The sequence below is a fragment of the Pinus tabuliformis genome, chromosome 7, assembly GCF_031772625.1.
Source record: "Pinus tabuliformis cultivar Carrire ecotype Pingquan chromosome 7, CPIR1, whole genome shotgun sequence".
In the NCBI taxonomy this organism is placed as follows: Eukaryota; Viridiplantae; Streptophyta; class Pinopsida; order Pinales; family Pinaceae; genus Pinus; species Pinus tabuliformis.
This window is the reverse complement of record NC_142293.1, coordinates 104,668,392-104,692,091: the sequence shown is the minus strand read 5'-3', so window position 1 is coordinate 104,692,091 and position 23,700 is coordinate 104,668,392. Positions and strand designations below refer to the sequence as shown.

At 38.4% G+C, this 23,700-nt stretch overlaps 2 protein-coding genes and 1 pseudogene across 2 annotated transcripts; 1 reads left to right on the top strand and 2 right to left on the bottom strand.

Annotated features, from left to right (window-relative positions):
- Positions 1-12,143: 12,143 nt before the first annotated feature.
- LOC149245503 (putative disease resistance protein At4g33300) lies at positions 12,144-13,833 on the bottom strand (annotated as a pseudogene).
- A 378-nt stretch (positions 13,834-14,211) lies between these two features.
- Positions 14,212-14,907, top strand: LOC149245502 (putative disease resistance protein At5g66890). Its single transcript, XM_089438952.1, has 2 exons — positions 14,212-14,610; positions 14,734-14,907. The coding sequence occupies exons 1-2, from the start codon at positions 14,212-14,214 to the stop codon at positions 14,905-14,907; spliced, it is 573 nt and encodes a 190-aa protein (XP_089295078.1).
- A 467-nt stretch (positions 14,908-15,374) lies between these two features.
- On the bottom strand, positions 15,375-16,467 carry LOC149245501 (uncharacterized). Its single transcript, XM_089438939.1, has 4 exons — positions 16,411-16,467; positions 16,076-16,252; positions 15,867-15,939; positions 15,375-15,739 (listed from the first exon to the last, which is right to left on the bottom strand). Exons 1-4 carry the CDS (start codon positions 16,465-16,467, stop codon positions 15,375-15,377), a joined length of 672 nt encoding a protein of 223 aa, XP_089295065.1.
- Between the last annotated feature and the right edge of the window lie 7,233 nt (positions 16,468-23,700).

The following is a 23,700-nucleotide window of genomic DNA, read 5'->3' as shown; positions in this document are numbered from 1 at the left end:
CTGACTTCTGTTATGAACTATTGGATTTTGTACAACTGCATAAATATCTTTGAATTCTGCATCATCTTTATACATATCAACCATTTCTTCAAATCCTACAACACCAACTTTTAGTTCTTGCACAATGAAATTTACTCTGCTCAAAGCATCAACATCTTTGTTCAACTTACCACTTGTGTGTTTTATCACTAAAGTAAAACTCTGTAAAAACTCTATCCACTTGGCATGTTTCTGGTTCAATTTTAGTTGGTTGTTTATAAACTGCAATGTATGATTGTCAGAATATAATACAAACTCCTTTGGTAGAAAATAATGTCTCCATTTTTTTAAAGCTTGCACAACAACATAAAATTCTTTATCATAAGAAGAATACTTTTTCTTAGCTTCATTTAGTTTCTCACTAAAGAAGGCTATTGGTCTCTGTTCCTGACTCAAAACTGCTCCAATTGCAACTCCACTAACATCAGTTTCAACTTGGAAAACTTTCCCAAAATCAAGTAAAGCTAAAACTGGTTTCTTTGTAATTTTCTTCTTCAACAACTTAAAATTTTTGTCTACTGCTTTTGTCCACTTGAATGGTTGATTACTCTCTTTGATTGTTTAATTAATTGGTGCACAAATCTGACTAAAATTTCTGATAAAATTTCTATAAAAACTTGTAAGACCATGAAAGCTTCTTACCTCAAATATGTTTCTTGGAGTAGGCCAGTTCCAAATTGCTTGGACTTTCCCTGGATCCATTTTCAAACTTTCTTTAGAAACTACAAATCCCAAATAGATTAATTCTTCTTTCATGAAACTACATTTCTTTAGATTTATTAGCAGTTTCTCTTTCTGCAGAGTTCTTAAAACCAACTTAAGATGCTCCAGACGTTATTCTTTTCTCCTACTGAAAACTAAAATAGCATCAAGATAAACAATGACAAACTTGCCTGCATATTCCTTCAAGACTTCATTCATTAATCTCATGAATGTACTAGCTACATTAGTGGGTCCAAAAGGCATCACTAACCATTCATACAACCCACTATTTGTTTTAAATGCAGTCTTCCATTCATCTCCTTCTCTAATCCTTATTTGATGATATCCACTCTTCAGATCTATTTTAGAAAAATACTTTGACCCACTCAAAAAATCCACCAAATCATTCACGCTGGTAAAGAAAATCTATACCTAATTGTTCTTTTGTTTATGGCGATGGAATGTGTACACATATGCCATTCACCACCTTTCTTTGGACTGAGTACTGTTGGTACAACACATGGACTAAGACTCTCTCTGATCAATCACTTATGCATCATTTCTTGCACTTGTCTTCCAACTTCTGCATTCTCTTGAGGAGTTAATCTATATGCTACTTTGTTTGGAAGGCTTGCTCCAGGTATTAGATAAATGTGATGACTAATACTCCTAATTGGTGGTAATGCATTTCGTAGCTCATCCACAATAATATCGGCACAATCATTCAACAGAGTTTTGATTTCTTCAGATAAATCATCTAAGTTTGTGGAAGTTAAAATTACCTTAGGTCTCCTTATGATAGCAAAATTCATTTGTTCATCCTTCTTGGCTTCTTGCAGCGATTCTTACCCACTCATTAGCATGACATTGTTTCCAGACGCTTCTTTTCCTGCTTCATCCTTTAATGGCAGTAGTGTGTGTTTATTTCCATCCTTCTCTAGAGTGTAAGTATTCCTTCTCCCATCATGGATAGCTTTCCGATCAAACTGCCAAGGTCTTCCCAGCAATATGTGGCATACATCCATTAGCATTACATCACACAATACCACATCCTTATAAGTACCAATATGTATCTCTACCTTGCATTGTTTTGTCACAATAAGCTGATGTCCTTTTTCTAGCCATGACACTTTGTAAGGAGTAGGGTGTATTGTTTTCACTAGTCCTAACTTGTCCACCATTTCTGTAGAAACAAAGTAGTCAGTGCTTCCACTGTCAATTATCACTTTGCAACATTTTCCTTTGGACTTGCATGTAGTTCTGAATAAACTCTTCCTCTAAGTTGGTTCTCTTGTCTCTTTCTTTGTTTTAAGCAATACCCTTTTCAACAACAAGGATTCTCCTACTTCAGGTGATTCTTCCTTGTCTGCAATTTGAGGTTTTGCTTCCCTTGCCTCATCCAGATTCACATTTATCTGATTTGTTGCTTTATTATGAGGACAGTCCCATGATCCATGTCTCCATTCTCCACATGTGTAACACTGAATTTCTCTTCCTCGGCCTCTTCCTCTGGGTGCAAATCATCCTCTACTAAATTCTCCTCTCTATGGTGGTCTACTACTTGAACTTCCTGCTTCACTCTAATGATGTTTAAATCTTGGTCTGGTAGTTCCTCTACCTCTTGCTGAACTCTTCCCTATGTTCCTTTGATTTTGCTTCCTCAACATCTTCTCTTCTACCTTCAAAGCTACTTGATAGGCATCTCCAATTGTCTTCAGACTCAGCGAGCTGATTTCATCCTGTATGTCGTATCTCAAGCCATTGATATACCTGGCTACCTTCTCTTCATCATCCTCTGCATGTCCTACTCTAATATTCATCTTGTAAAACTCTTCTGTATATTCTTTGACAATCATCCCTTTTTGTCTCAAGTTTTGTTAATTGTTTGAAAAGATTTAACTGATAATCTTTTGGCATAAATTTAGCTTTCAATTTACTTACTATTTTATCCCATTGTTTGATCTTGGACTTCCCATTTCTTGCTCTAGATGTTTGTAATTCATCCCACCAGATAGGTGCATGACCCTTCAATCTAGTAACTGCAAATTTCACCTTATTTTTGTCATCAACCTCCTCCTCATAGTAAAAATACTTGTCTAATGAACTAATCTATTCCATCAACTCTTCTACATTGAGATTCCTATCATACAAAGGTATTTCCATCTTTGGTCTTCCACTTGTTTTGGCCAACAACTTGAGAACTTTGGCAACTTCACTTTCAGTTTCTTCTTCTTCCTTAGAAGATTCTTCTATCACTGTGGCATCTCCTTCATCAATTGCTCTCCTCTGAGCAGTCTCCCTTGTATCCATCCTTGTATGCAGACTCCGGAACTCATCCAGCAAAACTGCATTTGCTATAGGTCTTCCCTGACCTATGCCAACTCCTCTCCTCGGTGGCATGTTTTCTGTAGCAAAACTTAATCTGTGGGCTCTGATACCAAAATGACGCAGGATGTTGACGAAAATGAGGTGGCAGTCTTTAATAGACTAATGGTTAACTTTATAGCCAATCAGCTGCGCGCAAACAGGTTCTGAACGTGTGTTTTCCATCTAAGGGTCTCGCTTATCCTGACCAATCACCGTTGGTCCCACCTTGACTTTTCCACATACCGAGTGCTTCAATTTGCACCGTTGATCTCACTTCCCTAGATCCAACGGATATCACGTCGTCCAATCGCAAACTAGCCAGATGATCTCCACCATCGAAGTGACCCGTACAATCTAACAATTATCGCGCAATCTCGAGCGGATTCTTGCACAGTCGATATCAAATAGAGAGTGCACGAGAAAAGTGGTTTTCCTCGGCTACATGTCGGTCGCTAAGGTTAATCACGTGGACTTGGAACAATAACATTTACGACCTTTTGGGCACACGAGAAACCGCTTCCCGCTTATCAAATACAACCCACGAGATTTAATTCATACTTTAAGGAAAAGCGCTTAAGGAAAGGTTTTTAGTACTTAAGCTCGATATTAACCTTTAACACTAATTGACTGTGACTTATAAATAAAGTGTTATAAATAGAGGAAATACCTGATTAGGGTCCAAAACACCAATACACAGATACAATGGATTTCTGCACCAGGATTAACACACAACACCACACTTGATCATTTATTCAACAAAAATGGAAATTACAGAGTCTTGGCCGTCTCGGCTCGATTACAACAATTTTTCTGACCTCTATTCAGTCTCAAACCCTATCTTTGTCACTCAAAATCTCGCTTACACACTCTATTTTCAATCATCTAAATATTTCTGTCATTACACTCTTTTTCTCTTTTATGAATTGAATCCTATCCTAACTGCATTAACAACTCAATCCCTATTTTAATCAATCTAACAATTAAATCTCTATTCTCAAGCTCTGTTACACACCTATACTAACAAATTATCTCTTAGTCAAAAAATAATACAATATTCTAATTATTACAATAATTGAGATAAAGATTAATTCGAGAGATCGAACCCTCTCTACTAAAACTGATTTTGACCACTTAGGTCAATGAAATTCATCTCTTGTTAGCCACAACATGTGAACATACAATCACATTGCTAGCTAAGTCCGGATGCTCTTGCATCAAGAATGTAGAGCATTCTTCAAACCCAGACTCTCGTGGTTCAAACTCTCCTTCGTAGAGCTGACCAGTGAGTTTTTTAATTATAAATTCAAGCTTCTCAATTTGACATGGTATTAAAGCTTCAGGGCTAAGGAAGCCTGTACCTGAGTGGAGAGAGGCCAATGTGATTGAGGCAAAATCACTGCATATTTTGGTGAGAAAATCGCGTTGGTTTCACTACTAAACTTACGCGGTTTTTTGTATTCAGATCGGTGCGAGTGCTTGGAGGAAAATCGCGCCGACCTTGTGTGAGGGGAAAAGGCTGTGTTTTTTCTGTATTTGAATGTTACGTGCATTTTTTTTTGGTATGGTGGACTGTCGTTTGGGAAGTGGATAGTTGCTAAGTCATGATATGAAAATCCAATCAGCCACTACTGAATCGCTACAAGAGTGAATCCCTGGACGAGGCTAGGAGTAGCTGCTGGTGCAGTGAGGGGTTTCGCTGCCATATCACCGTGGATTTGTGTGTATTGTTTTTTTTGGGGGCTACTGTCTAAGGAGGCTGCGTTGGATGCCTGGAGGTGTGCATCCAATCCAATAGCCTGTTGGATCTGAATCGTTTGTGTTAGGCCAAGCAGGTTTGAGGTTGACGACAACGCTGCGTGGAGAATCCATGGTCAACGCCAGCACTGCGTGGAGAATTCGTGGCCGAGGTCAGCACTACATGAAGCAACCGTGGAGGAAGGCAAGATCGCTTGATCGCAGGAGGCCACATTTTTTTTTTGTGTAGCATTCTGGGTCGCTGTGGATTGTCGTGGAGAGCCTGAATTCGCTGTCAGATCGCAACATTTTTTAGTCGCAAGATGGAGATTTGCCCGGAGGCCACGTGGAGGATCTTCTTAGGGATCATAGGCCGGAAACTTGTTGTTACTGGCGGTCATCCAAGGGTCATGCTATTTTAAAAGTGCAGTGTGCATTCAAAGAGGGAGTCGGGTCTCAGAACACAATGCTTATGTTCTATAAACAAAACAAATCTTCTACCTCGACCAACGTGGGACCAAGCCAACGAAACCAAGACCGGACTTGACCTCTGCTGGATTGGTTGGTACTAGCACCAGTTGGTGTAGACTGTTGTTGTGGAGTCAGTGTGCATGGAGTAATTGAAGGATTGAATCTAGTTTTAAAAGGAGGGTCATATTTTTAAAGTTTTAATTCTTTAATTAAAGTTTTTAAAATTTTAATTCTTTAATTAAAAGAGAAGGAGGGGGCTGGTTATTTAAATTGGGGTTTTTTTATTTAAGTTTTTTTTAAAGAATTCTAGTCTTTTTATTCTTTAATTAAAAAGAAAAGGAGGGGATCTGTATCATTTTGGGGGGGCGATTGAAAAAAGGAGATCTGGCCTTGTTTCTTTTTTATGGATTTGGCATTTAGCAGTTTATTTTTTAAGAAGATCGGGGTTGTTTTTTTTAATTATTGGGGTTGAAGTTTTTTATTCATTCAAGATGAATAATAAATTAGTAGAAGCTTACCTCAATGAAAACAAGAAGCTGGATGGATCCAATTACTTTGGTTGGAAATTCAGGCTGCAAACCCTGCTTGAGGGACACAATGCATGGACAATTGTGAACAATGATGAGGTGAAGCCAAACTTCGTTGCAGGAGGAACAAAAACAAAAATCGAAGACTAGGACAAGTGGGAGACTAAGGCAAGAATGCTCCTGAAATTGTCAGCCAAATATTACATTATCCCCCATATCCGTGATTACAAGACTGCACCAGAGATCTGGAAGATGCTCAAGGATCTCTATGAGGTTAAGAACACCAATCAACCATTGTTCTTGAAGAGCAAGATTCTCTCCATCAAGGTGGAGGAGAATGAGACAGTTGTAGCATTCATTTCGCGGATCAAGGAACTCAAGAACAAGCTGGGAGATATCAGTGAAGCTATGTCAAATACAGATCTGGTCACGATCACCATGAATGGTATGACTAACGAGTATCAAATGTTCATCACTGGCTTGAATGAAAGAGAAAAATCCCTCGTATCTGAAGAATTGGTAGGAATCCTCATGCAGGAGGAGGAAAGGCAACTCACTCATAAACCCCAGAGTTCAGATCTGGCCTTAATGGCGAAGAAGAAGCCCTTTAGAGGAAAGCCAAATCTAGCACAGAAGAGTAGCATAGCCCCATAGAGAAAGATGACCTCACCTCAAGGTACGTCTTTCAATAGAAATGACTCTGTGACCAAATGTCTTTATTGTGGTAGAACTGGCCATATAGCCAATTATTGTATGAAAAAGAAATTTGATGAAGGTCGGAAGAGACATAAGCAGCATGTAGGTCATTTTGCTAATGAGGAACACAGTCAGAACATCAAACTGTTCATATTTGACTCTCCACTTTCGACTAAGGAGGATGAAACAAATACTTGGTTTGTTGACTCAAGTGCATCCATCCACATGATAGGGAATAGATAGTGGTTTGAAGACTTCAAAGAGACTAGCAGTGGAGCAAACATCTATCTTGGCGATGATAGAGGGTACCAAAACAAAGGTTATTGTAATATTCCTATTGTTTTTCCTGATGGGAATATTCGACATATCCATAATGTTATGTATGTACCCGAGATAAAAAAGAATCTAATCTCTATTTCTACTATGACTGATCAGAATCTCAAGGTATAGTTTTATAAATCATATTGTGTCATTAAAGACCTGTTGGACTTTATGAAGCCTATTGCATCACGTATTCATGTGGGAGGATTGTACAAGTTAAATGTCAAAAGTGCACCACATCAGGCATTGGCATCATCTGCCATGACTATAGTGGACTTATGGCACCAAAGGTTCAACGATATTAACTTCAATGATTTGCTACTTTTACAGAAAAGGGGTATGGTCAAAGATCTTCCTATTTTAAAATTTTCTCATATTAGTTGTGATGCATGTGCACTGGGAAAGTTGCCTAGAGATGAATTTCCTATGAATCCTCCTAGAAAGAAGAGAGATATACTTGAGCTGGTACACAGATCTATGTGGGCCTATGGATACAAGATCATTAGGCGGTGCATACTATTTTTTATTGTTTATTGATGACTGTACTAGATTTACTTAGGTGTATTTCCTCAGGAAGAAGAGCAACACTTTTAAATACTTCAAGGAGTCTAGAAGTATGGTTGAAAAATAGACAGGGAAATGCATCAGGATTCTCCGCTCGGATCAAGGGGGAGTGTACAAGAAAGCTTCTGTACTCAATTACTGAAAAGATAATGGCATACAACAACAGTTTACAGTACCCCACACTCCTCAACAAAACGGGGTTGCAGAGAGGAAGAACAGAACCCTTGTGGAGTGTGCTCACAGTATGTTGAAACATAAGAATCTTTCTAACGAATTTTGGGCTGAAGCAATTAATACTGCAGTATATCTAAAGAATAGGAGTCCAACAAGAAGTTTAGATTTTAAAACTCCTTTTGAAGCTTTATTTGGTTATAAGCCTGCAATTAAGCATTTGAGAGCTTTTGGCAGTAAAGCCTTTGCTCATATCCGAAAGGAAGATAGACAGAAACTTGACTAAAAGGCCATCAAATGTATTTTTGTTGGCTATTGTATAGAATTTAAGGCTTACAAACTGTTTAATCCCTCTACTCATAAAGTGTTTGCGAGAAGAGATGTAGTGTTTCATGAGAAGGTTAATGATGGAAGCCATGAGTGTGCTAAGGAAGACTAGCATGTTCCCTTGTTGGTGGAAGAAGGAAGTGATGAATCAGGTGACAGTAATGAGCAGCAGTAGATGCAGCATCAACAACAACATGAAGGGAAAGAAGATGATGTAGCTGTCAAGCCAAGTCTAGAAAATGATGATCAGACAAGGTTTGAAGCTACCCCACCACCCAGGAGATCAGGTAGGAAAGTTCAGTTGCTAGCAAGATATAGGGAAAATGCTTTTATAACTAGTATGATGAATGATGTTGAACCTTCTAGTTATAAGGAAGCAAGTAAATGTAGTGAATGGAAATCATCTATGGAACAGGGATATGAATCTATAATTAGAAACAACATTTGGGAGCTGGTTGAACTTCCTGAAGGGAAACAAACCATAGGTTGTAAATGGTTGTATAAACCAAGATTAATGCAGATGGAACCATAGATAAATTAAAAGCTAGATTGGTAGCAAAGGGGTATTCACGAAAATAAGGCATTGACTATGAAGAAACCTTTGCCCCCGTAGCTAAACTAAATACTATCAGAAGGCCGATTGCTTTAGCTACTAAGAAACATTGGATGATTCACCAATTAGATGTAAAATTTGCATTTTTAAATGGGGAATTGAAAGAGGAGAATTATCTAGAGCAACCTGAGGGGTTTGTCGAGAAAGGGAAAGAACATTTAGTCTGTAGATTAAAGAGAGCTCTATATGGACTAAAATAAGCACCCAGGTCTTGGTATGAAAAGATTGATTCATTTTTTTTGCAACTTGGTTACAACAGAAGTAAAAACGACCCTAATCTGTATACCATGAAATATGAAAAGGGGCTCATAGTGTTGATTTATTTGTATGCAGATGATTTAATTATTACTGGTGATGTTATTGCTCTAATGAAAGAAATCAAGCAACAAATGTCACAGGTGTTTGAAATGAACGACCTTGGTGAATTAAGATACTGTTTGGGTCTTGAGATCTGGAGAGATTTAGGACAAAATTTTTGTCCCAGGGTAAGTATGTTAGAGGTCTACTGGAAAGATTAAGGATGGATCAGTGTAGGCTGCAGTAGTACCACTACAGGATAACTTTAAACTTTAGAGTGAGGACATCACTAAAGAGGCAGATGCGACACTTTATAGATAACTAGTTGGGAGCTTAATCTACCTGACCACTAGTAGACCAGATTTGGCTTATGCAGTCAGTGTGCTAAGTCAATACATGTCCAAAGCACTTGAGAGTCATTGGAATGCAGCAAAAGGTGTTTTAAGGTATCTACAAGGAACTATAGACTATGGTATTATTTATACGGATTCTTCTGATGTTATATTGACAGGATTTACAGATTCCGACTCAGCAGGAAATGTAGACGACCGCAGATCCATAATAGGATATGCATTCAAAATTGGATCCGGGGTGATTACATGGAGCAGTAAGAAACAAAACACAATTTCCTTGTCTTCAGTGGAAGCAGTGTATCAAGCTATGTGTGCAGCAAAATGTGAGGCAGTTTGGTTGCAGAGACTTCTCCAAGATGTCGGGGAAGAACAGAAAGATGCAACAACAATCAGATGTGACAACCATAGTTCAATCAAACTTGCCAATAATCCGATGTTTCACAAGAACACTAAACACATTGATACAAAATTCCACTTTGTCAGGGAGAAAGTTCAATCAAAAGAAATCCATCTTGTATATTGTAAAACATGTGATAATGTTGCAGACATTTTCACTAAGCCTCTTGGAAAAATTAAGTTTGAAATGTTTAGGGATATGTTAGACATATTTGTGAGCCTCTTCTCCATTAAGGGGAAGTGTTGAAGATAATGGAGAATCCTATAATAGTGTGAGTTGGTTCACGAGACCTTAGGATAGGAATTGGTTTCTATTTCTTAGGGTGTGATTCTAACTTCCCTATAGCTATGTATGCTATATAATGTTTGAAGTATATTGAGAATGTAGAGCGTTCTGCAAAGCCAGACTCTCCTGGTTCATACTCTCCTTCATAGAGCTAACCTGTGAGTTTTTTATTTATAGATTCAAGCATCTCATTTTGACAGTTTAATGCGGTGGTTGGGATTAATATTTCCAACAATACTTACAAAAAGATCTGCTATACTCACAAAATCATTCAATTACATCACACATATATGGCCTTTATGAGATCTAACAATTTCTAAAGTGAAAGATTGTTGTTGAGAAAATATCTCAATAACCTAATTCACTCAACAAATTAATCCTACTGGTAAACCTTATTTGCAAGTAAAAGAATAATGATTGAGCTATAAATTTTTTTGTATTGAGAAATAACTTGAAGTCTCTTTTTAATATTTAATATCTATTTTTTTAGATTACACTTTATTTTTGAGTTTTTGTTATTCATATTACTAAATTTTACTAGCATGTTTTTCAATACTAATAAAATTGATTCTTTTTATATTTCATTATTTTTTGATCATCTTAAATGGACAAAAAAATTTAAACTTAGAAATAAGTAAATACATATCTTCTTGAGAAAAGATTTATTTCAATTTTTTTAAATTTTCAAAAAATAATAATATGGTAATCTTTATAAAATATATACTCTCAAATTTTACATACAGTAATTTTTTTTTTTATCCTCAAATCTAATACGAATTCAAATTTGATAACCCTACATTGGATTATTCTATTGACTTTGACTTCAATGATCGGAATTTCACCCCAACATAAACCCAAGTTCCCACTATAACTGGGAAGATCTTCCAACAGCTCGTTTCCTAAAGAAGAAATCTCAACACCTATCCCTGATTTCATAAGATTGCATCTTCTGCCACTGAGTTCTCTTTTCCTCTTAATTCGACATCAAAGGGTAAAAGTTGAGTCTAAGTTTTTTCAATGAATGGTGATAATTCTTGTACGTTTGTTTACACACTAAAGAGTATTTTTCTCTTAAAATCTTTAATATGTTTAATTTTCTATAAAGATTAAATTTGGAGTTTCACTTAAAAATATATATATATATATATATATATATATATATATATATATATGAACTTCTAAAATTTTGCAGGACGCAAACATTCCTCTCAAAATAGATAAAACTTGCAGAATAAATGCCTACTACAAAAAATATATATAAATATATCATAGCGGAATTTGTAATGGGGAAGACAGCCAACAAGGAATAAAAATTGGACTCTCAAGTTCATAAACCCTCTGATAACAGTCCAGTAGTATTACAAATAAATAAATCTTGTGATAAAGTCGATTCATGGTATCCCAACAGCATGCATAAATATGGGATTTGCATAGAAAATGAACACAAAGGCAAATTTACTTCAGACTGTGAACTTTAAATGTAATGCCAATAGGAATTTATCAAACCTGCAATCAATTTAAGTAACACCGGTTCAGAGAGCCTAGTGAAAAGACTCCAAGGAATTTACAGACACCCTTTAAAGATGTGGATAATTAGATTTTAATGGGACATGAATAACATGTCTATTGTTGTCATGTTCTAGAGAAGAGAAGTGGCCATTTACATTGCCATTCATGGACTTCACTTTCAGATTATTGATAGATAAATGGATTAAAAAAACAAAAAGAAAAGCCTTGTAAGAGAAGTTGCCATTTACATTTGCATCCATGGACTTGTAGGGATGTTTCTTGGATCTGGCATTAATGTTATTATTTTGGCAAATAATTTTGCTAAATGTTGGTAAATTTTTCTCTCAATATTTTTCATATCACACGAAATTCAAATTCGAACTTTGTAACTATGATTTGAACTGAGAAGAGGCACGCAGGTAGCTGGAATGGCGCACAATCGGTAACTATGCTTTAAACTGAGCAAAGGCAAGTAAGTAGTTGGAATGACGCAGTGATAAGGTGGAAAGCTAGAGAGTTTGTTAACAAAAAAATAGCTAGTTACAAAATTTATGGAAAAATGTCTGTTTATGCAGTTTATGACATTGATTTAAAAATTAAAAAATATGAGAAACTATAAGCAACATCACCTCTGCTCAGCAAGGAATCCTAGAAACATTGAAAAGAATCCTAAAACATTGAAAAGAGAAAAATACTCACACTAAATAAAACAGATAATTTTATTAATTAAGAAAAAGACTTTTTTTACAACTACATTCTGGAGGGCCTGTCTTTGCAAATTGCAAGGTGAGGCCCATTATTCTTGGCGCCTTATTGAATTACAATATTCAATATCATGGATAAATAGTATGGGTGGTTAGTATTCTTGGTGCCTTATTAAATTACATTATTCAATATCATGGGTAACGCTTTCCATTGAGATCAATGTGCAAAACGAAACCCCTTATTTAACTCCTTGCTGTCTAAGTAGGATATCAAGCATCCAGCCAATCCAAGCTGAAGTGTGCATCTACCACTTCAAGTCTAAGCTCTGGAATGGCAGAGCTCTTGAAACGCATCCATTGTTGTCCAATATTCTCGTCGCAGATAACATGCTTTAGATATTTCAGCCTTCCAACTGATTTAGGCAGCTTCCACAATCGAGATCACTCTCTCATGTCAAGCTCCTCGAGTTTCTTTAGTTGTCCTATCTCTTCGGTAAGTTGTTTTAGGCATTCACATAGCGAAATGTCCAGATATTCCAGCTTCCCAAGTTTTCCAATAGATGCTGGAAGCTCTTTCAAACCTAGACATGCAGATACGCTTAACATTCTTAAATAGCGGAGCTTCCCAAAGTCATCAGGCAACTTTTGCAGAAGGTGGCAGCTAGTGATAGACCACTTCTCAACTGAAGATGTTTCACAGATACCAGGGGGTAACTCCTCTAAATTACAGCAGTGGTCCAAGTTAAAATCTTGGATTATGGGAAGCTTTAGGCTTGACTGGGAGTTGTTGAACCTGGACATATTTCCAAAGTCAAACCCTTCACATAATCTCAGAGATATCTTCTCCAAGTTCTGCAAGACTTTACTGTGCTCTTGAAGTGGTGGCACATTCAACTTCTCCAAGTGAATAGCCTTAACCTGAGTAAGTGAAGACAAGGCTGGTAGACCGTTGACTGTGGCTTTCTTGTTACCATAATTAAACACTATGAGGACTTTCAGTTTCCTCATAGAACTCAAAAATGACGGAAGAAAGTATTTACTTTCAGAAAAGACTAAAACCAAAGCCTCTGCTCGAGAAAAATGCATCTCACACCACTGATCGTCTTCCATTGCACCTACATAGGTGAACCACAGATGCAAAGTTAGATTAGAACATCATTGGTCATTACACACACTATGAAATCATTACATATCTTTTTTAAGAACTTTTGAATCAATGATGAACACCTATATATCATTGCATATATTTTCATGCAGATTACAGAGTGACAGCCTATGTGATGTAGGATAAGGTTGGCATGACAATTCTTTTGACTCCAATGTTTAGAAAAAATTATGTATGCTTCAAGCAACGCTGTTAAAATCACCCACCTGTGTGAATGGAAACAATTTGAGCATCAAACACTCGATCCTTGAACTCCCATTTTGCTGGCAAACTGTCCTCCTTTCTGGGCATAAGCAACCTCTTCCTACGAGTTATGCTGCCTCGGGATGCCAAATATATGGCCAAATCCTGCATTACATCATGTTGAGAAAAGTACAACTCAGAGGCACTGCCATAATTGATTGCTTGGCTCCTACTACATCCAATTACCAAGACAACAACACAATGTATAAGACAGAGGAAGCCAAGGTTAAATGAGCTTGAGCACATAACAATTAGAAATGAAGTTTGTTACCTGAGATTGCTTGTTAAATTCAACAGATTTCTGCTTGCAAGCTCTAACAAGATGACAAAAGCATCTTGCCACTCCATCTTTCGCACATAAACCCAAATATCCAATAATGCATCCACTGAGATTTTTCTATCCTCTGGAAATGACCCAGTCTAAGAAGCACTCCCGTGCTTCCTCGTCCAGGGCATCAATACTGGTCTCCAAGCATCTAAGAAGCCCTTCTTCGTGATAATCCGATATTGATTCCCCATTTAAGAGCTTGTTCTTGGCACCCTCCCAGGCCGGAACAAGGCTCTCACTCTGTAATCCGCATGAGAATCTATGCAATGATATATAGGTGTTGATTATTGATTCAAAAGTTCTTAGAAAAGATATGTAATGATTTCATAGTGTGTGTAATGACCTATAATGTTCTAATCTAACTTTGCATGCATCTGTGGTTCACCTATGTAGGTGCAATGGAAGACGATCAGTGGTGGGAGATGCATTTTTCTCAAGCAGAGGCTTTGGTTTTAGTCTTTTCTGCAAGCAAATACTTTCTTCCGTCATTTTTGAGTTCTATGAGGAAACTGAAAGTCCTCATAGTGTTTAATTATGGTTACAAGAAAGCCACAGTCAACGGTCTACCAGCCTTATCTTCACTTACTCAGGTTAAGGCTATTCACTTGGAGAAGTTGGATGTGCCCCCACTTCAAGAGCACAGTAAAGTCTTGCAGAACTTGGAAAAGATATCTCTAAGATTATGTGAAGGGCTTGGAAATATGTCTAGGTTCAACAACTCCCAGTCAAGCCTAAAGCTTCCCATAATGCAAGATTTTAACTTGGACCATTGCTGTGATTTAGAGGAGTTACCCCTGGTATCTGTGACACATATTGAGTTGAGAAGTGGTCTATCACTAGCTGCCACCTTCTGCAAAAGTTGCCTGATGACTTGGGGAAGCTCGGCTCTTTAAGAATGTTAAGGGTATCTGCATGTCTAGGTTTCCAGCATCTATTGGCTGGAATATCTGGACATTTTGCTATGTCAATGCCTAAAAGAACTTCCCGAAGAGATAGGACAACTAAAGAAACTCGAGGAGCTTTACATGATAGAGTCCACCCGATTGAGGAAGCTGCCCAACTGTTTCAAGAAGGCCTGTGAGCAGCTGTTCTAATCTAGAGCAGAGTCCCTTGCAATTTAATGTAACCATCCTCTAAAGGATGTCGCCTCCTCAAATGGAGAATGTGAAGATAAACGTTATTAAGAAAAGAGAATATTAAAAGAAGAAAAGTGAGAGCGTGTTATTAAGAAAAGAGAATATTAAAAGAAGAAAAGTGAGAGCGTGTTATTAAGAAAAGAGAATATTAAAAGAAGAAAAGTGAGAGCGTATCTCCAATATATAGGTCTCTAGTGTCTAGAAATCCTCTGTCTGGAGAGTTTATGACGTCGGCACTTTCGCTCTTTGATGATGTTTACCTTTCCTTTCCTGCGTCGTCGCTTTATAACATCCGTAAGTCGGGCGTTTTGAGATGTTTTGCTGTCTGTGAGTATGCACATTTTTATAAGAAAACGCTGCTGCGTGGCAGCCATGACACGATAACAAGCGTGTCGCTTGATTGACGCGTTAGCAGGTAAAGATGACTATGTTTCTTGACTTTTTTCTACAATGTTAGCATCAGCATCATCCAGCAATGGCAAATCATACAGCGTGGTAGAGGTTGTTGTGCGGATGATAGAACGATCTCGGGTTGTCACAAGGGTCTTATAACCTTCACCTTCAAATAACAATTTTTCCAGAATTGCCATAGACCAGACATCATCTAACACCACAAGAGTTCGCTTGGCTCGCCTAAACAGCTGCTGCTGCAGCTGTCTACGTGCATCCTCTATATTCTGAAAATCAGGTTTCTTCCTCGGAACAATCTTCTCCCACATGGTCTCTAAAATTTCCTTCAGGTTCGGGGATTGTGAGACCGTGATGAAAATGATATTGTTTTGGAAAGCACCTGCCATACATAAAGAGCAATTTGTTAGGATGGAAATTCCATAAATTGAACAGAAATCTAAATTAAATACAAAAAAATAGCCTTTCAGGATATGAAAATGGTTTGAATAAATAAAATCCCTAATCACCTTTAATTTCTTGATCATTGCAGAGGGACGATGCCATAGTTCTTAACATTAAGAACAGTTTTCTCCAGTCCCACTACAAAATCAGATTTCACTGAACCACTACGATCAGAAGTGGAAGCTTCGTCAAAAGCTCCATCAAACATACCATGTGGACCCATTTGTTGTAACATGGTGGCATTCTCATCAGGATCATTGGTGAGCCTGGGAACGATTGTTTCATTCAAGTTTCTGTCATCCACTGCCTCTAACTCATACAGATGGCGAAGACCCTTGAACTCCGATATGATATTCTTCAACTCAAGAGATAGTTGGTCAGGCATCTGGTATTGGACGAAGTCACGGATCTCGTTTTCCAGCTGGTGGATTTCAGAAGCATATCTGAGGTTCTGGAAAGTATTAAGTGTTGAAAATATAATTTCAACTATGCAACAGTTGAGCCATGCAGCAGCATGAAGACTATAGCCGCACACTTCACCAAGGATCGGGAGGCAGAAACACTCAAAATTTAAAATTGCAGAATAGAGGATCCACTTTAAATCTCAACCGTTAAATCTGGCCGATCAGCGGTCCAGATCGTGTCGGCATATCGGCAAGTCGGCATATCGGCGGGTTGGAGCATCGGAGGCAGTCAGTGGCAGCAATATGAAACATCGCCGATGAGCGATCGCCGATATCGCATCAGCACATCGCTATCGGCAATGTCATAGGGTCGGGGTCTTTAACATGAGTAAAGTTGCGATGCGATGAAGTGCGGACCCGATGGCTTCCCAAAACCAAATTGTATAATGTTTGTCTTTTCGTTGACCGCCGTGGAGGAAACGCTGAGGCCTTTAATGCATTTATGAAGGTTGGTGGAGGCCCGTCTTAAATGATTATGGGCACATACGTAATTTTTGGTGGAGTCCCATTAATATGAGCATGGGCGCACAGTTTTAATTTTTTTTATATGTTTTATATTTCTTATATACGGCATGTGTTAAATATATAATGTATGGCACACGGGAAGTTTTTTTTAGGGTGTGCTCACAAAAATACGAGGGAGCAGTAAAAGGAAAAACACACAGCAGTGTGTAAAATGTGAAGAACCAGATGATGTAATTTTTGGTGTAGGGAAAAACCATGTGTGGTTTTGCACAGCAGTGCATAAAGGAAATGGTGGAGCGATTTTTGTAAACCTGTGTTATTTTTATTTACAGCAGTAAACTTATGTAAACTTTTATTACAGCAGTAAGTTGTTGTTTTTCACAGCAGTGAATATAAAAGGGATTTTACAGTGGTAAATCTTTGCATCAGGTTTTAATGAATAGAATGTTTTAATGGTGGTGAAATACTCTGTTTCTTCATGAAATTTTTTTTAAGCTGTCTGTGCACAAAAATCCTGTGGAGGTAAAACAGAGCATTGCCTCTGTGTTTAGTTTGAATCTTGGTTTTGGTATTTTCCCCATCCAAAAAAAATACCCAACAGTGGTATCAGAGCAGGCTTAGGCTCTTTGAAGGTGACAAAGAAGCTGAAAGAAGGACCTGTTGCAGCAGTAAAACTTCTCAAGCAAAGTGAAGGCTCAGTCAAGAGAATACTCAGGTATTTCACAAAGTTTTTTTTGTGTTGCTGAAGAAACAGTCAGCTGTTTAAACACACAGTCAAGGATTTAGTGGCATAGATCAGAATACAAGGAATGGCCAGCACAAGCACTGGTATGGGTTTGTTTAACACCCAGCTCCCACAGTTTAATGGGAAGAACTATGATTATTGGTCAATAACTATGACAGCCCTGCTTGCCTCCCAAGACTTATGGGAAATAGTTGAAGATGGCTTTGAAGAACCAGCAGATGAAACTGAGTTCAATGCATTAACTCAGGGAGAGAAGGATCTGCTTAAGAACAATAGGAAGAAGGATTCAAAAGCCCGAGTGTTGTTGTATCTAGCAGTAGACCAGAGTATGTTTCCAAGGTTAGCAGCAGCTAAGACAGCCAATGAAGCATGGCAAACCCTCAAGACAGCCTATCAAGGCATGGAGAGAGTGAAGACAGCAAAACTTCAATTGCTGAGGAAGGATTTTGAGAATCTGAACATGAAGGAGTCAGATAACATTGACTCATTCTTCACTCATGTGATTGGTGTAATCACACAAATGAGAACTCATGGAGAAACCATTGAAGACAGAAGGATTGTGGAGAAAATATTGAGGGTCTTACCCTCAAAGTTTGATGCCATTGTCACCACCATTGAAGAGACAAAGGATCTCTCAAACTATTCAGTTGATGAGCTACATGCATCACTGATAACACATGAGCAGAGGTTGAGTAGGAATGAAAACTCATCTCTTGAGCAAGCCTTCAAGACCCAGATGTCCTTTGGAAGAGGAAGAGGTCAAGGAAGAGGAAACCGAAGAGGAAGAGGCAGAAGCCAGAACAGAGGTGGAAGGAACAGCCCATCAAATGCACAAGGAAGAGGCAGCAATCCAAATCAGAACCAAGGCCAAGGCAGCAGCCAACAAGGAGGACAACATCATGCTCAAGGACAAAGGTATGAAAAATCCAATGTCCAATGTTATTACTGTAAAAAGTATGGACATTATGCAAGTGATTGTAGAAAGAAACAACATGATATGAACAGCAGACAAAATGCAAATGTTACAAGGGAAAACAACAGTCAAAGTAATGTGTTGTTAGCCTGTAACATGGCTGAAACAAACAGTGAGGAAATTTGGTTTTTAGACTCAGGTTGCAGCAACCATATGACAGGGAATATAGCCATCTTTTCAGCCTTAAATCAGAATTTGAAATCAGAGGTCACACTAGGAACTGATAGTAAAGTGTCTGTTATGGGAAAAGGGGAGGTAAAAATATTTACAAAGCAAGGAGAAAGGAAAACCATAGCAGATGTCTACTATGTCCCCGGAATGAGATGTAACCTATTGAGTGTTGGACAGCTTATCCAAAAGGGTTACAATGTTTATTTTGTAAATGATGTGTGCACCATCATGGACATACCACCCAGCAAAAGATGCATTGCTGAAGTGAAGATGACAAGGAACAGGATGTTCCCTCTCAGGATCCAGGCAGATTTGAAAAACAAAGGAGAAATTGCAGCAGTTACCCAAGAGGTTTTCCAAAGCGTGCCAAAGGATGAGAATTGGTTGTGGCACTTGAGATTTGGACATCTCAATTTTGGAGGTCTGAATTTGTTGAGTAGGAAATGAATGGTGAAAGGATTGCCATTGATAGAGAAGCCGGACAGCCTTTGTGAAGGCTGCATATTGGGAAAACAACATAGAGAAAGTTTTCCATCAGGGAAAAGCATAAGGGCAAAGGCACCCTTAGAGATTATCCATTCAGATTTGTGTGGACCAATGCAAGCTCCATCATTAGCAGGCAGCCTATATTTCTTGACATTCATTGATGATTTTACAAGAAAGACTTGGATATATTTCCTCAAGAACAAAAGTGAAGTCTTTGAGAAATTCCAAAATTTCAAAGCACTTGTGGAGAACCAAAGCGGGCTGCATATAAAAGTTTTGAGAACTGATAGAGGAGGAGAGTATATCTCCAAGGAATTCCTAAGATTTTGTAGAGAAAATGGAATTCACAAACAATTTACAGCAAGGTACACTCCGCAGCAAAATGGAGTTGCTGAGAGGAAGAACAGGACCATCATGGATATGGCGAGGAGCATGCTGAAGGCAAAGCATTTGCCAAATGAGTATTGGGCTGAAGCTGTACATTGTGCAGTTTATATATTGAACAGGTGTCCTACAAAAGCAGTCATGAACAAGGTGCCAGAAGAGGCATGGAGTGGGAGAAAGCAAGGAGTCACCCACATGAGAGTTTTTGGATGTGTGGCCTATGCACACATTCCAGATCAGCTAAGGAGGAAGTTGGACAGCAAAGGGGAGAAATGTCTATTCATTGGATACAGTGAGGAATCCAAAGCCTACAGGCTGTATATCCCATCTACCAAGAAGTTTTTTGTCAGCAGAGATGTTCAATTCATTGAAGAGGAAGCTTGGGATGGAAGCATAGAGAAGACAGTTAATGTCAAGAACTGTTTGTCTCATGATGAAGATGAAGAGGAAGTGGCTGAAGTACATCCCCAAACAGCAGCGCCAACACAAGGACAGCAAGGAACACCATTGAGGATCAATGAGAGTGCTTCTCCAAGCACACCACAAGGAGGAAATTCAAGTGCATCTTCAAGCACTTGCACACCAAGTGAATGAGGTAAGAAATTTAGAAATCTAAGTAAAATTTATGAAGAAGGAATGAATTCCTTATTTGCCTTGTACTGTCATGTTGATGATCCTATTCATTTCGAAGATGCAATCAAAGATAGTAAATGGATAGAAGCTATGGATGAGGAGATGAATGCCATAGAGAGAAACAAAACATGGGATTTGGTTGAGCTACCAAAAGGCAAAGAAGTCATTGGTGTGAAATGGGTCTATAAGACCAAGAGCAATGCTGAAGGCAAGATTGAAAGGCATAAAGCAAGGCTGGTTGTCAAAGGGTACAAGCAGCAGTATGGGAGAGACTATGAGGAGACTTTCGCACCGGTTGCAAGAATGGAAACCGTGAGAGCAGTGCTGTCCATAGCAGCACAAAACAAATGGAAAGTCTACCAAATGGATGTGAAATCAGCATTCCTAAATGGAGTGTTAATGGAAGAGGTCTATGTGGAACAACCTCTCGGATATGAGAAGAAAGGTGAAGGGCACAAAGTGTGCAAATTGAAGAAAGCTCTTTATGGACTGAAGCAAGCGCCAAGAGCATGGTACAGCAGGATAGATTCATATCTATTAGATAATGAATTTGACAAATGTGAAGGAGAACCCACAGTCTACATCAAGGAAAATGATGGTAAAATTTTAATTGTTGTCTTGTATGTAGATGATGTTATTTTCACTGGAAATGACAGTTATCTTATTGAGAATTTTAAATCAGTCATGAAGGATGAATTTGAAATGACTGACATGGGTTTGTTGAGATACTTCTTAGGCATAGAAGTAGATCAAAATGAAAAAGGAATTTTTATATCTCAAGCAAGATATGTAAATCAAGTTTTGGGCAGATTTAACATGGAAGAATGCAAGGCAGCCATCACTCCCACAGTAATGGGATTAAAGCTCAGCAGAGAGGACAGCAGCAAGGATTTTAATCCTAGCTTGTATAAAAGTATTGTTGGCAGCCTTATGTATTTAACAGCAACTAGGCCTGATTTAATGTATGCTGTTAGTTTAATTTCCAGGTTCATGGAGAGGCCAAAGGAGGCACATTGGCAGGCAGCAAAGAGAATTTTGAGGTATGTCAAAGGTACCAAAATGTTTGGCATATTATATAGTGTCTCAGAAAGTTCAGATTTAATTGGTTACACTGATAGCGATTGGGCTGGAAGTGTAGATGATCGGAAGAGCACTTCCGGTTATGTTTTTCATATGGGTTCAGGAGCCATTTCATGAGCTTCTAAGAAGCAGTCCATTGTAGCATTGTCTACAGCAGAGGCTGAATATGTGGCAGCTACAGCAGCAGCATGTCAAGCAGTGTGGATGAGAAGAATGTTGAGAAGCCTAGGCCAAGAGCAGGCAAAAGCAACAGTAATTTATTGTGACAATAGCTCAGCTATTGCATTGTCAAAAAATTCAGTGTTTCATAAGAGAACGAAACACATTGATACAAGGTTTCACTATATCAGAGAATTGGTAAGCAATGGAGAAATCAGTTTGCAACATTGCAGCACTCAGGGACAGGTTGCAGACATCTTGACAAAGCCATTGGATCAGAAAAGCTTTGAATTTTTGAGGAAGTGTTTGGGTATGATTGAATGCCCGACAGTTGAAATTAAAGGGGAGTGTTGAAAATATAATTTCAACTATGCAACAGCTGAGCCATGCAGCAGCATGAAGACTATAGCCGCGCACTTCACCAAGGATCGGGAGGCAGAAACACTCAAAATTTAAAATTGCAGAATAGAGGATCCACTTTAAATCTCCACCGTTAAATCTGGCCGATCAGCGGTCCAGATCGTGTCGGCATATCGGCAGGTTGGAGCATCGGAGGCAGTCAGTGGCAGCAATATGAAACATCGCCGATGAGCGATCGCCGATATCGCATCAGCACATCGCTATCGGCAAGGTCATAGGGTCGGGGTCTTTAACATGAGTAAAGTTGCGATGCGATGAAGTGCGGACCCGATGGCTTCCCAAAACCAAATTGTATAATGTTTGTCTTTTCGTTGACTGCCGTGGAGGAAACGCTAAGGCCTTTAATGCATTTATGAAGGTTGGTGGAGGCCCGTCTTAAATGATTATGGGCACATACGTAATTTTTGGTGGAGTCCCATTAATATGAGCATGGGCGCACAGTTTTAATTTTTTTTATATGTTTTATATTTCTTATATACGGCATGTGTTAAATATATAATGTATGGCACACGGGAAGTTTTTTTTAGGGTGTGCTCACAAAAAAAATACGAGGGTGCAGTAAAAGAAAAAAAACACACAGCAGTGTGTAAAATGTGAAGAACCAGGTGATGTAATTTTTGGTGTAGAGAAAAACCATGTGTGGTTTTGCACAGCAGTGCATAAAGGAAATGGTGGAGCGATTTTTGTAAACCTGTGTTATTTTTATTTACAGCAGTAAACTTATGTAAACTTTTATTACAGCAGTAAGTTGTTGTTTTTCACAGCAGTGAATATAAAAGGGATTTTACAGTGGTAAATCTTTGCATCAGGTTTTAATGAATAGAATGTTTTAATGGTGGTGAAATACTCTATTTCTTCATGAAATTTTTTTTTAAGCTGTCTGTGCACAAAAATCCTGTGGAGGTAGAACAGAGCATTGCCTCTGTGTTTAGTTTGAATCTTGGTTTTGGTATTTTCCCCATCCAAAAAAAATATCCAACATTAAGAGGCCTGGTTTTCTCGCACATTTTCACCAATTGAACGCCTCTATTGAGGATGCTCAGGGACTTCAAGTAGATGGGATTTTGTTCATTTTGAGGTTTTTCTACGTTTGGCGAATAGAGTTGCCCAACTGTTTCAGGAAGGCCTGCGAGCAACTCTTCTAACCTGGAGCAGAGCCCCTTGCAATTTAATGTAACCATCCTCTAAAGGATGTCCCCTCCTCAAATGGAGAATGTGAAGGCAAACGTTATTAAGAAAAGAGAATGTTAAAAGAAAAAGAGTGAGAGCGTATCTCCAATACATATGTATCTCTGGTGTTTATGACGTCGGCACTTTCGCTCTTTGATGATGTTTACCTTTCCTTTCCTGCGTCGTCGCTTTATAACATCCGTAAGTCGGGCCTTTTGAGATGTTTTGCTGTCTGGGAGTATGCACATTCTTACAAGGAAAGAAAACGCTGCTGCGTGGCAGCCACGACACGATAACAAGCGTGTCGCTTGATTGACGCGTTAGCAGGTAAACAAACATGACTATGTTTCTTGACTTTTTGGCGCCCATCGATAACGAATCACGATCCCGCAGCAGCGCAATGAAGGCCGTGTGAGTTTTTGCATTACGTCCTCCACCATCTATGTTTTAATTTGATATTTTCGATTGTATTTTTGATTAATCACATTATTGAATTTGGGTTTTTGGTTAACGTTTTATGATTGATTTTCTGAATAAAAAATTATTGATTTTTTAAATAAAAAATTATTGATTTTTTAAATATATTAGGTTATATTAGTTATTAAGTTAAAATTTAGTATGGGCCTGGAGTATGCCCTAAAACTGCTTCTGCTTGGCTAAGAGCTCGTCTTCCTCGGACGTAAGGAAACAGGTTAACGGCCCAAGAGCTCGTCTTCCTCGGACGTAAGGAAACAGGTTAACGGCCCAAG

Coding starts and splice junctions, on each gene's coding strand:
- LOC149245502 (XM_089438952.1), top strand. CDS start 14,212: ATGGAAGACGATCAGTGGTGGGAGATGCATTTTTCTCAAGCAGAGGCT. Junction 14,611..14,733: donor ATTTAGAGGAGTTACCCCTG/GTATCTGTGACA, acceptor CTGCATGTCTAG/GTTTCCAGCATCTATTGGCT.
- LOC149245501 (XM_089438939.1), bottom strand. CDS start 16,467: ATGCCGACTTGCCGATATGCCGACACGATCTGGACCGCTGATCGGCCA. Junction 15,940..16,075: donor GAAACTTGAATGAAACAATC/GTTCCCAGGCTC, acceptor CTGATTTTGTAG/TGGGACTGGAGAAAACTGTT. Junction 15,740..15,866: donor CAATGATCAAGAAATTAAAG/GTGATTAGGGAT, acceptor TATGTATGGCAG/GTGCTTTCCAAAACAATATC.